Source organism: Alexandromys fortis, unplaced genomic scaffold, assembly GCF_014885135.2.
Source record: "Alexandromys fortis isolate MF-2015 unplaced genomic scaffold, M_Fortis_MF-2015_v1.1 scaffold_117, whole genome shotgun sequence".
Classification (NCBI taxonomy): domain Eukaryota; kingdom Metazoa; phylum Chordata; class Mammalia; order Rodentia; family Cricetidae; genus Alexandromys; species Alexandromys fortis.
Window position 1 is genome coordinate 5110470 of NW_026068015.1, and position 17157 is coordinate 5127626.

Here is a 17157-nt window from a genome sequence, read left to right on the forward strand (position 1 = left end):
TCAAACTGCCAAACACAAGAAGAAACCAATGGCAAAAGAGGCCTTGTACTGCCTAGTTCCATAAGGAATGTGTCATTGGCTATGGTTGTGTCCTTTAATGGAGTTTTCACTAAAACATCTGCACTCAACTATGGTGTTTATTTGACATAACATTTCTAAACGAATTGCCTCTGTGCTACGTACCCAATAAGACAATGCTGCATTGTATCTACATGGCTTTAGACGGTTCTGTACGTGGAATCACACTTTGACCAGTCTGTTTATTAAAATATTCCTTGCCTCTTATGTAAGCTTAAATTTATGCCAGGATCCTGAATATGGACTTAGTGGAGCTATTGTTTCTATTTATTCCTCTTCCTAGCATAGTCACATTGAACAGAATCTTTCATTGTCTCTTTTAATAGGTGTTCTACTATGCTTTGCTTTCTATTACTGTGATAAAACATTCTGACCAAAAGAAACTAGGAAGGAAAAGATTGTTTGGCTTATGTTTCCCATTTTTACCCATTACTGAAGAAAGTCAGGGCAAGAACTCAAGGCAGGAACCTGGAAACAGGGACTGAAGCAGTGACCATAGCAAAACACTGCTTTCTCCTTGTAGCTTGTTCAGCTTGAATTTTTTAAAAGATACAACCCAGGATCACCTGACCCAGGGATAGCATCATTCACAGTGGGGTGGTAACTCCTACACCAATCATTAACCAAGAAAATGTCCCACAGACTTCCAACAGACCAACTGATGGGGACATTTCCTCAATTTAAGTTTCCCATTTCTCTCATGTGTCAAGTTGACAGATAATCAGGGTAACTGGTCTATCAAGGATTGATAGCCCAGTCTTCTTGAATGGGATGCAAGAGCCCAAGCTCTGACTGGAATAACTCTGGTGACAGGATTTTGCAGTCTAAAGTCTTAGAAAGTATAATCACTTTCCAGAGGACACCCCTCCATAAACATCCCTTAAATACTTATGGCCAACTTTCAGTTGAACTAGAACGTACTATTTGGTTGCTCATTATTAGTTCAGCTCTGGACACAAACACACAACCACTAAGATTCAAAGGTTTCCCAGACCTTCAGGGCTGGTCTCAGTTGTGGTCAGTAGAAGGCTATTTTGGAGATGCTAAGGCTGACGCAAGGCCCATTTCGTTCTGTATTTGAGGAGACTCCAGACACCCTTGCCAAAGGCAGAGATGGTGTGAGGAGGGCTGGTGTGGCCACAGTCTCATCCACAGGGCGGGAGGCTCGGGGCGGGAGAGGGGGTGCCTAGGGTTTGGGGCTCCCAGCTGCCACTGCCAACTTTGGGCCAATCAGCATGTCCCGGTGTCCCGGGCGCCCCGCCGCTCCGGCCGCGCCTGCCCGGGCCGAGGAGGGGCCAGGCCGCGGGGAGCGGAGCAGGGAGGTGGGGATTCTGGGAGCAGAGCTCATTTCCTCCTCCCGGCCGCCCCTGGCCCGCACCCCATCTCCACGTGCGGCGCCCGGGGCGCGGGGCCGAGCGGCGGAGGATGCTGGGCATGTACGTACCAGACAGGTTCGCCCTGAAGTCGTCCCGGGTCCAGGACGGGATGGGGCTCTACACGGCCCGCCGCGTGCGCAAGGTGGGTGAGCGGCCCGCGCAGGCCGCGCCACGTCCCAGGGCCTGCGGGGAGTGCGGGCCTACAGGGAGCGGGCGTTCTGGTCGCCTTGCACAGCTGCCGCGTGAGGCTCGCCCGGGCCGCCGTTTCCCGGAGCCCCGCGCCAGGCGGCCTCTGCCTTCATAACAGTTGGTGTGGTCTTACCCCTCACTTCATGTGCAGATGGGCCCGGGCAGCCTGGAGCTTAGTACAGGCCCAGGAATCTCAGAGAGGAGGACTTTCGCACTGCCATGCTGGGGTGATAATCTGAATCTTCGGCCTATTTTCTTTGCATTTTTAAATTTTATTTTTGACATTGGTTCATCTTCCAGAGCTGCAGAGGCGTGCAATTAGGGCAAGCGGAGGCTGCTGCCCCTGTGTGATGACGCACTACAGATGTTGCAGACATGTAGAAGACAGGATACTAAGCACTCCGAATCTTGACTTACAACCTTAGAACTTGGTGGCTTGAGCTATGGTGGGTTAGCAGGTATGAAACGAACCAGAGGAGGCAGGACAGAAGCACCCAGAGTAAGCAGGGTCAAGGTTCAATGAGCGGGGCCCATGCTTGGCACTTTATCCATATGTGTCATTTGTCTTTACCAGCTCAGCACACTCTGGAGCCAACTCTTGGTGCTCATTTAACAGGTGAACAGATTTCTAAAGTTAGACATCCTGCCGAGCTAATGCATTAGACTTCAAACCCATGGTTTCTGAATAGAAAGTGTACGGTCTTTTTAGAACACTCTGTTATGGAATAACATGCCTTATAACCCTGCCTCTGACACCTTCCCAGCTTCTCCTCCCACCCCCTCTCCCCCCTTGTCTAGGCTTTGCTTTGATACTTAGGAAAACAGAGGTTCAGAGGATACCTATGGAGACCCCAGTCTCCGCCTCTGACACTAAGAGTAAAGACTAGTGGACAGTGCTGGGTTCACAGCCTGACCCACAAGAAGTTTCCAGAGTCCGATGGAAAAAACCAAAACAAATATTAACATTTTATCGGTGGCTGTTTGGGAGGGTGTTCAAATGTAAACACACAAAACACAGGAGTCAATACTTCACTTAATTTTGCAATGAGTTGGAGAGATGTCGCCAAATGACCAAATGTTAAAATCAACAGTCTTCAAAGCCAAATACACCCATCATCAAATGACTCCCTTGTACTGTTGACAGGCTACTTCTGTTTTAGTCTTACAGCCTGAAAAACACCCAAGTGGACATTTCTTTAAGGTTTCTGGTATAACTACAATTAGGAACCCTTTCTTGCTCATGAACAGTAGGACACAAATCATTTGTTCAAAAGTAAGAGTTATTTCATAGTCCTTGTCTTTATTACTCAGGTCTTTTTCAGTAGTTGGATGGTGCCTTTGCTTTTGATTTTTCTGTGTGTTGGTGGAGTACTGCTTGGTGTGAGATGGAATATCTTGAATCGTAATGAGGCAGCATTGGTAGGCACTCATCTTATGCAGCTTATGGAACTTTTACTGAACACAGACTTTTCACCTAGGTGAAAGACTTTTTGCATGCTGACCACACAGAACACTGCTTACAATAATTTAGACTACTTTTGACAGAGTTGTCATTCTAAGATATCTAATCACAATGGTCACTGATGACTTGTAGTCGACTTCCGCTTTTTTCTCCCATAAAAATGGGGGACAAAACTGAAGCCACCCAACAGATTTTAGCTGAGTTGTAAGATCAGGCTGAATGTTCTTACATGCCTTTCCCGGTTCACTGTGTCTCAACTTTTATTTTCCAAGTCACTCATGTAAGTCTTACCTGACTACACATATTTCAGGAGGTCTGAGAAGGTAACAGCCATGATTGGAGCTGTGTTAAGGACCGCCTTTAAAAATGCACATGTTCTTCTAAACAGATTTTGGGATTTACCACGTGGAATCATGTGTTGACAATTATAGACGTTGTATCATACTTTTATAGCAGGTGTGCTTGTGTAATATGCCTGTTTTACAACATAATTGAAATTCAAGTTATCTGTGGATTTAAAGTTTAGAGACTAGAGTCCAGAATTGGTTTAGGGAAATCTTTCAAGAAATGTCTTATTTGTACATTCCACCGATGTATTTGGAATTCCTTTTGCAAAGGGACCTCATACTTCTCTAGACTTACCCCTTTGTGAAGCATTTCCTTCCTTCATAATGACTAATTGGAGTGAGTTTCATCATGTCCTGGCCCTGTAATGATACACCCCTTGCAAATGTACTGATCAGTGTTTTACTTTGTTTGCAGGTAGCATTGATTCTTGATTATTTAACAGTTATACATTAAAGCTTGGGTGTGTTCCTTTAACCTGGGGAAGAGAAACTGTGTTTTGAAGTAGGAAAGAGTAGATACTAATTCATTCCAAACAATGACATTTTAAAGAATGTTATAAGTGCTCTAGTTGACACATTATTGTGGTAAAAGTGAGCACACCCGAATTGGTACATTATCCTGGTAAAGGTGAGCACAAGCTAGTCGACACATTACCCAGGTAAAGGTGAGCACAAGCTAGTCGACACATTATCCTGGTAAAGGTGAGCTCACCTGAGGCCTAGAGATGTACAGCTGCCTCTCAGGTTCCCATGCCTCCCACTGTACCAGCTGTCAACTCCTTGTTTTTCGTAAGTCAGACACTTTTTTTCTGATGAAAAATGTTAATGAAAATAATTTTAATGCCCAGTTTGTAAAAATAGAATGAAAATTTAAAAAGTAAAGTTGAAAGTGTGCAGTTTAGAAGAAAATACATGATGATCAAAACCAAACTAACCAACCAAACAAAAACAACAACAAAAAAACCCAAAGAGAAAAGAAAAGCAACCAGAAGAATGATTCCCATGTTCATATAGAAAGATTAGATTTTGTGTAATAATGTATTTTGCTAATTAGTTTTAGAAGGTGACCCCTTTAAGACCAATGGATTTTTATCTGGCTGAAACGCTGCCAGGTGATGTGTATTTCATTTTCTGATGGCTGATGGTAACTCGCTGGTCTGGAAATAGAATCACTGCAGTGACACTGTCTCCCTGTTAATACAGTCAGGTCTCGCCATGGGGACCCATCAAGGCCTTACGTTTACTGCTCTTACAATTTTTCAAGGTACACCATAGCTCAACTTAAACTGACATTTTCTAAACTTTGTATTTTGCTTTTTTGATGATAACAGCTACTAATAATTAAATGTTTTTTTATAATTCAATAGAGTTTAACTAATGAAATATTTATGAAGCTGTTGCAATAGGAACTGTCCTTACCACTGAAGATAGAGGGTGAATGACAGAGATTGCAGTCAAGAATGCTTTTCTCAGTCCTTACTCAGGCCATGTGGCAAACCCTGTTTTGTAGGTGATGGAACTGATGCTGGGGAAAGCTCTGTCCCACACTAACGTTCACAGAATCTGAACTCAGGTCCTGCTACACATGAGTGGGGCATTTCTAATGTGAAATTTGAAATGTTCCAAAATTGTATCATTTTGAGTCTGCATGATACCACACATGGAACATACTACATATAAGCCATACTAATGGTTGCATGAAATTATCTTCAGACAATGTGTAAAGTGTATATGAAACATATGAATTCTCTATTTAGATTTGGGTTTTACCTCAACTTATTTATATATTTATCTGTTTATATATCTGTAGCTACGTAGTAACCTTCCCTCAAATCTGGAAACTAGAACACTTGGCTTTTCACAGTTAAGATCAGGAATACTCAATGTATACTCTTTCTATCGAAGAGGTGTTTTTTCCCCTGTAATCATAAAATGTTAAGTTTACAAATGCACACTCAAATACACTCAAAAACAAAGATTATTTTACAAAAATAGGAAGAGAATATGTGCAGTCCTGGACATTTCTCGGTCAGCAGTAGCCCTGTAGGTAATTTGCTATTTTGAGTTTTGTTAATATAATTATTTCATCAGTGGTCTTTTTTACTAGACCATGTTAATTGTGTAAAATAATGGGTTTTATTGCGTTTTTTTCCCCATCATTGGATACCATATACTTGGACCTTACTCAATCTCGTGGCTCTTTCTAGTCCCCCATCTTCCCCAAGTGATCTTCTTTCATTTTCCCAAATAAATCTGCCTCTACTTCAATGTCTTAGTTTTTTAAATCTATATTTGCCATATTAGAGAAAGCATGTGATACTCATCTTTCTGGGTTTGTCTTGTTTTGTGCAGCACGATGGTCTCCACTTCCATCGATTTGCCTACAGGTTGCATAATTTAAATGTGCATGACTGAATGAAACTCCATTGTGTGTTATGTGTATAGTTACTTAATTAACTAATATGTGACATTTTCTTCTGTGTATCTGTTTATGGGTACCCAGGCTGATGCTATAACTTGGCTACTGTGAACAGCTCTTTTATGGTGATTGAATAATTCCATATTGCAGTTGTGCATTAATATTTGTTTATGCCTTATTCTACACAGCCATTCAAGCACTCTAGTCACACTATAGGCTGAGAGCTGTACTAGATACTTAGCCAGAGTAGTAAAGAAAATGGTTGTTCTGGCTCTTGTGGAGCTTGCGTTATTTAGTAGTTAAATTGTATACTGTGTTAGAACTTGGTAAGTACTATAGAGAAAACAGTAGGGCTAGATGTGGTTGGCTGGTACATAAGTGAAAAATGATAGGAATTAGGTAGCCTAGTAATTTCAACTAAAGTGAGATTTGAGCAATGTTTTGAAGGATGATAGGAAAACAGCCAAATATATTTCCAGGAGAAGAACATTCTGGCCAAGGGAGCAAGCCAGTCCAAAGTCCTGAGACAGGCAGGCTTGCTTTGCCCATTGGTTTCCAAGGAGACCAGTAGGCATTTCAGGACTGAGCCAGCGGTAAGTCTTAAAACACCTCCAGGATGGAAGGCTTAACAAAGGGAGGGTACTTGGAGGAGAATCATATTTCCTAGAGCATTTTGTGCAACTGAAGACTGGCATTAATCTGGTCATTTTGGAGACCTACAGAGGTGGGTCATGTGTATCAAGGATTACTCTGACTACAGCATTAAGCATAGTCTGTTATGGAAAAACTGTGTAAACAGAGACTTCCTAGGATTTTCTTTCTGTGATTCATGGAAGGCAATGAGGTTCAGACTAAGTGTCAAATTTGAAGGCAGAGGGGACGGGGCATGGTAGAATGTCAGAGAACAAGAATGATCAAGGCAGTTTCCAGGGTCTTAGCCTGAAATCCTAAAAGGATTGAATTTTTAGTCAGTAACTGACATAGGGAGTTTGTGTGGATCAAGTTTGAAGAGGTGGATGGTTGTGGAGCAGCAGATGCTCAACCTCAAGTTTGTATTTAGGATGCCTGTTAGATAACTGGGGCATGTCACGCATCAAGATAAAACATATACTCACACTTCCTTCCCCCATCTTTATTTTGTCATATATTTTATTTTATATGTAAACTTTACAGTTACATTTTTTTCCTTTGGCTCACCAATTATATTTTAAACAGTAAAAATAAACATTTGTGATTGATATTTATAGTTTTGGTTTTTCTTTGTTTTGAGGATAAAACATCATGAACAAAATAGAAAGAATTTATTTTGGCCTACAGTTCCAAAGATAGAGTCCATAATGGTGGCAGGCAACCCGAGGAGGAGACTTAGAGACACACACAGAAAGCAGAGAAAGTAAACTGGAAGTGGAATAAGACTATATATTCTCAAAACCTACCCCTAGTCATGTACTTTCTACAGCATATCTACACCTTTTATAGGTTCTGACACTTCCTCAAACAGTGCCACTAGCTGGAGACCTTGTGTTCAAATACCAAGCCTATAGGTGATATTTTTAATTCAAACTATCACATTCCACTCCCTGGCCATATAGGCTCATGCCCATCTCATGATGCAAAATGCATTTAACTAATTGTTAGATTTCGTATATTATTAACAGTCTCGATATTGTTCAACAAGCACAAAGCCTCAAGTTTCTTCTGAATCTCAAAACATCTTCTTAAGTGTGGATACCTGCTAAATAAAAAAAAAAAGTTACATATGTCCAACAAACAATATCAGAGAATATAAGTTCCTATTATAAAAAAGAATAATTAGAGTATAATGAGATAACACTGGACCAAAACAAGACCAAAATGCAGCAGAGCAAACACCAAATCCTGTAGCTCCACTGTCTAAGACTTCAGTTTCAAAGGGGTTAGATGGCTCCATCCCCTCCAGCTCTGCTGCCTGCAATATACATCTCTTTTTGGGCTGGTTCCACTCCCTGTGTGTAGCTCTTGGTAGATATCTTATGGCTCTATCATTGACAACATGTTATCTCTATGGAAACTCAGGCTTAACCTTCATGCCTTTATGCAATGGCATCTTAGGGCCCCCTGTGTTCTCAGGACCTTCTTGAAGTGGTTTTACCCTTGTTATACATCACCTAGTCTTAGCAGCTCTTTGAAACCACAGAGGTAGAATCCCTGACTTTTTTTTTTTTTTTTTTTTTTTTTTTTTTTTTTTTTTTTTTTTTTTTTGCTTTTCCGAGACAGGGTTTCTCTGTGGTTTTGGAGGCTGTCCTGGAACTAGCTCTTGTAGACCAGGCTGGTCTCAAACTCACAGAGATCCGCCTGCCTCTGCCTCCCAAGTGCTGGGATTAAAGGAGTGCGCCACCACTTCCCAGCAATCCCTGACTTCTTACTCTTGCTTTTGTATATCCCCAAAGCCATTTCTTCATAGATAACCATGCCATGCTGGGTTGCCTGTGTGGGGTAGACACTAGCCCTCCCCTTAAGCCTTGTTAGCAGTAGCTGTGATATGTTGAAGCAGTTGCTTTCTGGGAATAAGCAACCATTTAGTCCTTTCCCTTTCACCAATTAGAGACTCAATTGGATGGGGTCTTGACCTGAGGCCATCTTTCCCTTCTAATGTAGAGCAAGTCTCTCCTCAATGGTCCTAATCTCTTTTAACAACTACAGCCTCTTTTCCAGCACATGCAGTGGGCACCATAAATCTTCTTAGGGCTATTTTTTTCTCTCTAAGCTCTATTTGGTATTCTTCTTCTCTACTTGATCTTTTCATTGTAGACTTGAATAAGCATGACCAGTAATAATTATGCCACCGACTAATTAGCATACTGTCTTGATATGCCCCCCACCAAATAATTAGTCCTTTCAGATTTAACCCTGGGCAGGTTTTCAGGGCATGGACAGAGAGCATTCATATTCTTTACTAAAATATCAGAAATGGCCTCCAGTCAAGGGGTTTCAGAAAAAACCTCATGAGGCAGGCCACTACTGTATGCATTACTCTAGTATCACCATCGTTCTCCATTACTAGAGGGTGTCCGTCTCTAATCCCAGTGCTCAACTGCTATTCCAGCTCTAAGTTCCAGAGTATTTATCCTGGTTCATTTTAATCAATGGACTTTTGTGGTTTTTCTTATTAAACCAGGTATGCAATATTCTGTTTGAATCTGTGTATGAAAGTTTCTCTCCTTATACCTTGAATTGTTTAAATGACTTTCAATGTTTTTTGTTTGTTTTTATATTTAGTGAACATTTTCTCAAGGTCTCATTTGATTGTTTATATTGGTTGGTGCTTTGTGTTTTACAGATAACATCCTAATTTAGCTGCTGGAAATCTTGCCAGCTCTATTGATTTATCTCTAAAGTTCAGAGAGTTTATTAGAGTTTGTCTAGGCTCTGATGCCACTTTGCCCGGAGTGAATTACTCTTACGTCACCTAGCAAAAGAGGTGTGACTCTGATGTCATTTAACATAGAAGTGAGTGCCTCCAAGTTCACCTAATACAAATGAATTCCTCTGACATCACCTTACCTAGTATGGAGGTGACTCTGATTTCATGATACAAGAGTGAGTGCTGAGGTTGCCTAGCATGACAGTACCTCTGAAGTCACTTGGTGTGGTAATGAATGAGACCATTTGATTTACAGAGGCTGATTTATCTTCAGCTTTCGAAACTGGCTTCCCAATTACTGTCTTCCAACCTACTTTTTAAATATCCTCTGAACTATATAGATTGGAGCTGCCCTTGAACTATTCTCCAGAAATCTTAATCTCACCTCTTTGTTTTCCTTTGAGATACGTCTTTAATTTGATTCCTCTTTCTCCCCATGTTTCAATACACTTTCTAAAAATATCCAATTGTGAAATAATGTTTTTTTAATTATTAAACGTTTTCATTAATGGTGATGGGGAGATGGATGAATGGACAAAGTACTAGAAAAGTAGAATTTGGATCTTCAATGCCTGCATACAAAAGCTGGGGACTTTGCCATTCACTTGTCATCCAGAGTCTGGGAGACTGGGGATAGGGGTCCATGGAGCAAGCAGGCAGTGGGACTAGACAAATCGGTGAGCTCTGGATTCCCTGAGAGACCTTCACTAAATAAAGTGGAAAACAGTTGAGGAAGACACCCATTGTCAACCTCTGGCCACAGACATGCACACACATGTATGTACTCTCACACAGGTATCCCCCACACATAGGAAGGTGCATACATACATGCACCTACACTACAAACCAATCCTCATTCAAGTAAGTTTTTATTAAAAAAGTCTTTTGAGTTTCTGTATTTCAATGTCTTTAAGTTTCATTAGAAAATCCATGCATAATCTTTTTATTTATTATAATTAGTTTTCTTGTTTGCTGTGTGGGATGGGGCAGGCCTTCAAGCATACAAAATAGGTCCTCACTCACTAGCTGTATCTCTAGCCCTTAGTATTTCTGCAGCTGTGGGTTCCATCTGAGGAAAAGTTGGTTTGCCTTTCTTTTCTTAACACCCTGACTTTGGCCTTATTTTTTTCAGTTTGATTTCACTCTCTCTAGCAAGTGAATCTTGTTCATTTAGACAGTTTTTGTCCGTTCTGCAGGTGGCAGTAGGCTGTTGAGTCCCATCAGTCAACTCTTTGGCCTCCGTGGACTTTATTGCACATCATGTCTGACTTTGAAGTTCTTTTCCTAACTCTTTAGTTTTCAGTGACTGGTACAGGCCTTCTTACTACCTGTCTTCTTGCTTGTTAGCCTCATGCTGGTTCTGGTTCTTTCCAACTCTTGTTAGCCTCATGCTGGTTCTTTTCGACGTTACTGTTACACGTTGCTTGTAGATGCTAATACAGGTGCTTTGCTGAGAAAATCAAGTATGTAAGAAAGGGGAGCAGAAAAAAAAATACACTGCTTTCTGCTGTGATATTTCTCTATACTTATGCCTATATCTATGCCTGTCTGTGTATCTGTGTATCATCTCTGTGTACCTCCACCATCCCTTATTCACAACTCTGTACTGCTCCTTTCACTAGTATTTTATATGATACACTTACGGTGCAGAATGAAGAGTTATGGACATCATAGCATTTTTTCCCCTGATGCCTACAATAGCAATTGTGAATAGTAGTTGTGCCTAGATTCCAGGTGGGGAGAAAGAGATAATAATGGAGCCATTGGATAGACTTTGCAGTTTAACTTCAATTCAATTAAGAACTTCTGAGGTAGTCCCACAGGATAGGATGTCTTCATTTAGGTTATTAGTTCTCTCACCCAGGTAGGTTTTTTTTTTTAAACCTGGTTACATTAATATTCATAACAAGGTCAAAGTTTTAATAGTAAGGTGAACTGATTTAGGGGGCGTTTAGACTCTGTCTTACATTCACAAGGAGAGAAGATTGGGTGATCTTCCTATTGAACTGGAGGCATAATTATATTATAAAAGCATATTTGTGCACAGTACTTTAACAGTGAGACATAATCATGTTCTAAAGGAGACTTTAAACTCCTGTGAAAAAAACTATCATTATTTCAGATATACATGCTTCAACTTCAGGTTTGTTCTGAAGTTATAATTTACATCTTCTTCACATACGTGTTTATTTATGAACTAAATAATACACAGTACTTCAAATATTATTTTATTGTTTGACAAAACAGTAATCTCCAAATGCCTTTTGATACCAGCCCATATTCACTTTATTCCAGTTGTCTCTAATTTTATTTTTAATAACTGCTTATTTGTGAACCAAGATCTGATCAGGGACCACATACTCTTTCTGGATAATTTTTTAGGGTGAAAAGCTTACTTCCCAGCTCCAAAAAGCTGGACTTGGCCTACCACCCACAACATACCAAGTTACAGAGGGGTAATGGGAAAAAGCAGAGAGAGAAGATGGGCCACATTAGCAAGAGGAATGAATAAGAGGGTGTAAATGACACAAGGCTGTCTGGGGCTGCTGCCATGGGGTTTAGGTTTAAACAGAGGGCAGGAAACATGCATAATGGTACCATCTTAGTGAGGTGTGGTCCTAAAGTTTGTTATTCTCTAGGTCTAATCTGTCCTGCAAGGTAGTTCTTTAGACTGTCACCTTGTTTGTCTGTTAATGCCTGAGGTGCATCCTCATCCAGAGACAGGCTTCGCTCTTCTTGATGTTTAAAGTGAGTTGAGACAAAATTTAAGGACAATAGCATCCCTATATGCTTTCTGCCAAAGAGAGTACAAACACAAAGCAAAGACAGGGAAGCTGGGCTTTCTTTATGGTTTTAGTTATCTTGTAAACCTAAGAGAGGAACAGGACTTTTTAGTAAAAACACTTCTCAGTGTCTGCCTCAATACTACAATGGTTGTATCTCTTCTATCACACACACACATACCTGGATAAACAGGTATGTAAAGTTGGAGGCCATCTTGGGGTACATGAGACTACATCTTAAAACACATGTACACACATGAACAAATATAATTGTCCCTGAATATTACATATGGCTTGATAAGTTTCCACACATTTACAGACCATACCTCACAACTGACACAGCAAGGTCAACACCTCACAGTCGGTACACTCAGAATCTACACCTCACAGTCCATACACCCAGAGTCTACACCTCACAATCAGTACACCCAGAGTCTACACCTCACAGTCAGTACACCCAGAGTCTGCACCTCACAGTTGTACACCCAGAGTCTGCACCTCACAGTCAGTACACCCAGAGTCTGTACCTCATAGTCGTTACACCTAGAGTCTACACCTCACAGTTGGCACATTCAGAGTTTATACCTCACAGTAGGTACACTCAGAGTCCACACCTCACAGTCAGTAAGTACACTCAGAGTCTGCACCACACAGTTGGTACCTCACAGTCTTCCACCCAGAGTCTATACCTCACAGTCGGTACACCCAGAGTCCACACCTCACAGTTGGTACACTTAGAGTCTACACCTCACAGTCGGTACACTCAAGAGTCTATACCTCACAGTCAGTACACCCAGAGTCTACACCTTTACAGTCGGTACACTCAGAGTTTACACCTCACAGTCAGTACACTCAGAGTCTTCACCTCACAGTTGGTGCACTCAGAATCTACACCTCACAGTTGGTACCTCACCGTTGGTACACTCAGTCTGCACCTCACAGTCGGTGCACTCAGAGTCTGCACCTCACAATCTACACCTCACTGTTGGTGTACCCAGACTCTACACCTCACATTCAGTATACCCAGAGTCTACACCTTACAGTTGGTACACCCAGAGTCTACACCTTACAGTTGGTACACCCAGAGTCTACACCTTACAGTTGGTACACTCAGAGTCTACACCTCACAGTCGTTACACTCATAATCCACACCTCACAGTAGGTACACTCAGAGTCTACACCTCACAGTCAGTACACTCAGAGTCTACACCTCATAGTCGGTGCACTCAGAGTTTGCACCTCACAGTCTACACCTCACAGCTGATACACTGCAGAGTCTATGCCACACAGGTGACAGATAAGGACTTCATGTTATACACTTGATTTTTTCTTATGGTTTATAAGGCCTCTACTTGTGCTTCTCATCAGGGTATCCATCAGAATTCTGTCCTCTACATTTGATTTCCAGAGACAGGTTTTAACAAAGTGTAGGACTCAGCATTTGTAACAACTAAGCTAATGATTCTCATGCAGTAGGCTTCAAAGAACAAATTTTGATACTACCTTCTCCAAGTATGACAACCAAGCTGCTGCAAAGATTGACAGGCAAATTTAAATTTTATTTATGAACAGCCTTCCTCTGAGAATGGTAGGCATGTTTATTTCTTGTGCAAAATAGGATGATTTATGATTTTTATGGAAACTAGGTGATATTCTGGCTGGTGGGCTTGTCTCTCAAGTTAGGCAACACTCGTGCTTTTCATTTTAACCCCTGCTAAAGGCTGTGAGGAAGATAGACGCATAGAGTATGATCTTCAGATGTCAGAATTTGAAAGCAGAGCGGTTTAACCCTTTTATGTTGGCTTCTGTGTTGTGTGTTGAAGCTTTTAGACAAAAGCAGATTAAACTGTATTTAAAAAACATAGAAACATTTTGTATTAGCTTTGTAGTTTGTTTATATAGTTAATATTTTATAAAGTGAAGAGGTGGATGACAAAGATTCTAGGTGACAAATTGGTTTATTTTAGTAGCTGATTATTACATTGATGCTTTTACAATGTAATTTTTGCTCCATAGGGTGAAAAATTTGGACCCTTTGCTGGTGAGAAGCGAATGCCTGAAGACTTGGATGAAAATATGGACTATCGACTGATGTGGGAGGTAAGGTATGATTGTTAAACATCAGGGATTGTTCCCCTTTGTATGGTACTATGGTATTATACTGAAGTAAGGCCATTGAATCAATATTGGTCTCAGTTTAGTTTTATGTCCTGAAATGTCTTATTGCATTATTGTTTTAATGATTTATTTTTTTAAACTGTGTGTGTGTGTGTGTGTGTGTGTGTATGTTTGTGTGTGTGGACACGTGAGTGCAGGAGGTTGTAGAGTCCAGAAGAGGGTGTTAGATCCTCTGGAGCTGGAGTTAAAGGTGGTGATAAACAATCTGACCCTTGGCAGAGCAGCATGGGCTGTGGCGTCATCTTGCCAGACCGTCTTCATAACGGTCAACATTAAAAACGTTAGACTGCTGCAATAGTCTTCTACACAATTCTTTTAGAACTCTGAAATTTAACTATTGTCTCCCCAAAATGGTAAAGAATGTTTGGATTTCAAAGTGAACATGCACTGAATTTAGACCTGGATTTTTGTAAATGAAATTGTGCTTTTTTTTTTTAACCTTTATTTCCCGATTGCAGTTCTACTGATATAGAAGTAACTTTGCATTCCTTGTTCAATGCACACTTCACACTTAAGCTATACTTAACTTTGGAGTGTACATGTAGGAACTAGGGTGTTGTAAACTGCTTTAACCATATAAAGTTTCTTTTCTGTGGGATTTGCATATGGGAGTGTATCTTATTTATTATGCAAATTTCTTATCCTAGTTTCAATTACTTTTTGGCTTGTATTGATTAGAAGAAGGACCTACGGATTAGAACTAGGGAAACAGAGGCTTGGAGATAGTCGAAAGGGAAATTCGAAGACCTCAGCAGCAAGTATTCTATTAGGTGGGCAAGAGCTGAAGCTTGTGTAGATGGGTTGAAAGATAGAGGTTGTAAGTCAAAAAAAATGTGTTTTTGTTTTGTATTGGTTTGCATTTGAGATAGGGTTTCATGCATCCAAGGCTGCCTTGGAGCACATAAAAAGATTTATTTCAAGGTTTAAATCATGCAGTTGTGAGAATCTGAAATGTGCAGTGCTGTGATTTAAATGAGAATGACCCCCATTGGAGCAGATGTTTGGATACTTGGTTTTAGGTTGGTGCCACTGTTTGGGAAGGCTTAGGAGGTGTGTCCTCCTGAAGGAAGTCTGTTACTTATAGTGGAATTTAAGGTTTCAAAAGCCATGTACTATTTCCAGTTTTCTCTCTACTTCCAGCTTGTTGTACAAGATGTGAGATCTTAGTGGTTTCTGTTACTATGTCTGCCATCTGCTGTCAAGATTCCCTGCCATGATGCACTCTTTCCCTCTGGAACTATAAGCCCCTCTATCCCAGACCCTTCTTTCTGTCATTTTCCTTGATCATTATGTTGCATCACAATAGAAAAGTAACTAACACAGAAGGTGACACAACAGGATGGAAACTCAGATGAAAGCTGATTTGTCTAAGGCAGTGTGCTTTTGGAAACTTGCCATCATTCTCTTAAAGCCACGGACCAGTCCAGTTAGAATCTCACATATTATGATGGGTAATCTCTTTGATTTAAAGTGAACTTAATGTACAGAATATCAGGGTTAGTCTTTGGTTCATTCATGTAGTACTACAACTTAGCTGTTGACATATAAATCCATCATAACATGTTGTCTGCAATCAAAACATACATAGAAGCATCCTACTATTACTGACAGTGTTGGTGACATTGCAGTTGTGAGAAAAAGAATTCTAAAAGTTTTCTTTATCACAAGAGTCAAGAGCAGAAACTAGGAGTGGCCTGTACTGTAATCCAAGTGGAAAATGTTATTGATGCTGTGCTTATTTAGCAGACTGTTTTAATTGCTTATTTTTAGGAACCTAAGATGTTTTTATGGTTTCCACCATGTTTCCATAGGCAGTTCATTCTTTTGCCATAAGATTTTCAGAAATTAAATGATATGTGACAAAGGTGCCCCAGACTACCACCCAGGAAAAGCCTATAAATTCTTAAAAATGGTAATATTTAACAAGTTGGTAATGGCTTTTGCTATTTGTTGTCTGGAAATTTTTGTGGCGAAACCAGTGTTCTACACAGTCGGCACATTGTGAAACAGATAGTGACTGTAATTTTTCTCTGGAAAGGAAATTTTGAGAAAGTAAGCATAGGGCTTTGTTTCTCCATTATATGTGATGTTTTGGCAGCAGATCATTGATTCCTATGACTCTTTGGTGTCTTTACTATTTTGATTTCACACACTAGTATCCCCAGTGTTCTTACTCTGCCACTCACAGAATTTGATGTATTTTGTTGTTGATGTTAAGAGTCACTTGGTGGCTGATATATGATCTTTATTTTACTTTGTAGTTAATGCTTTGAATGAGGTACAGTTTGGAAGGTGTAAAGAATAAAGCACTGGTTGCTTCAGGTTCTCCCAGGGAAATTGAACTTAGTCCTCTCCACATCCTTCTCTTCCCTTCTTTTCTCCCCCTTCTCCCTGTGTCATTATTAATTTATTTGTTGAGAGTTTTACATTTTATATAATATATTCTGGTCATACCTATCTGTCAGCTCTCTTATCCCCTTACAACTCCACTCTCCCTTCTCCCTCTCTCCAAGTTTCCATCCTACTTCCTAATCTTTTTGAGTATAACCGTGACTGCCTGAGAAGGAATGGGCCTTGGAGTTATCCATGGGTGTGAGAATAGCTCACCACTGGTCATATCACTGAGACACTGACTTCTCTTGCCCAGCAGTCCTCACCTACTATCAGCTCTCCTAGACAGGCATGGGCCCTTGTGCCCCTCCTTCATCTATGACTGGATATTGATGGACTGTCTTGTGTCAACTCTGTGCAGGCAACAATAGCTGCTGTGCATTTGTGATTGCCACAGCCTTGCCATGCCCTTAAGACAGAGCTTCATTGCCCACTTCCCATTGACTGTATTCTTTCGACCCCTTCTTCTACAATGTGCCTTAAGAACTGACTTGGGTGTTTCATTTAAGGCCGAGAATTCTCCAGTCACTT

At 40.7% G+C, this 17157-nt stretch overlaps 1 protein-coding gene across 4 annotated transcripts in view; it reads left to right on the forward strand.

The window, feature by feature from the left end:
* The first annotated feature begins 1312 nt into the window (after positions 1 to 1312).
* Positions 1313 to 17157, forward strand: part of Prdm5 (PR/SET domain 5) — a 153008-nt gene continuing 137163 nt past the window's right edge. For 2 of the 4 annotated variants that reach the window (XR_007595435.1, XM_050162316.1), the window contains exons 1-2: positions 1313 to 1596; positions 14074 to 14157. Coding sequence is in view for 3 of the 4 variants with exons in the window: in XM_050162316.1 (XP_050018273.1) it covers positions 1504 to 1596; positions 14074 to 14157 (177 nt within the window). In the remaining variant the exon portion in view is untranslated. The remainder of the gene's footprint in view (positions 1597 to 14073; positions 14158 to 17157) is intronic. The other 2 variants (XM_050162314.1, XM_050162315.1) reach the window with 2 other exon arrangements.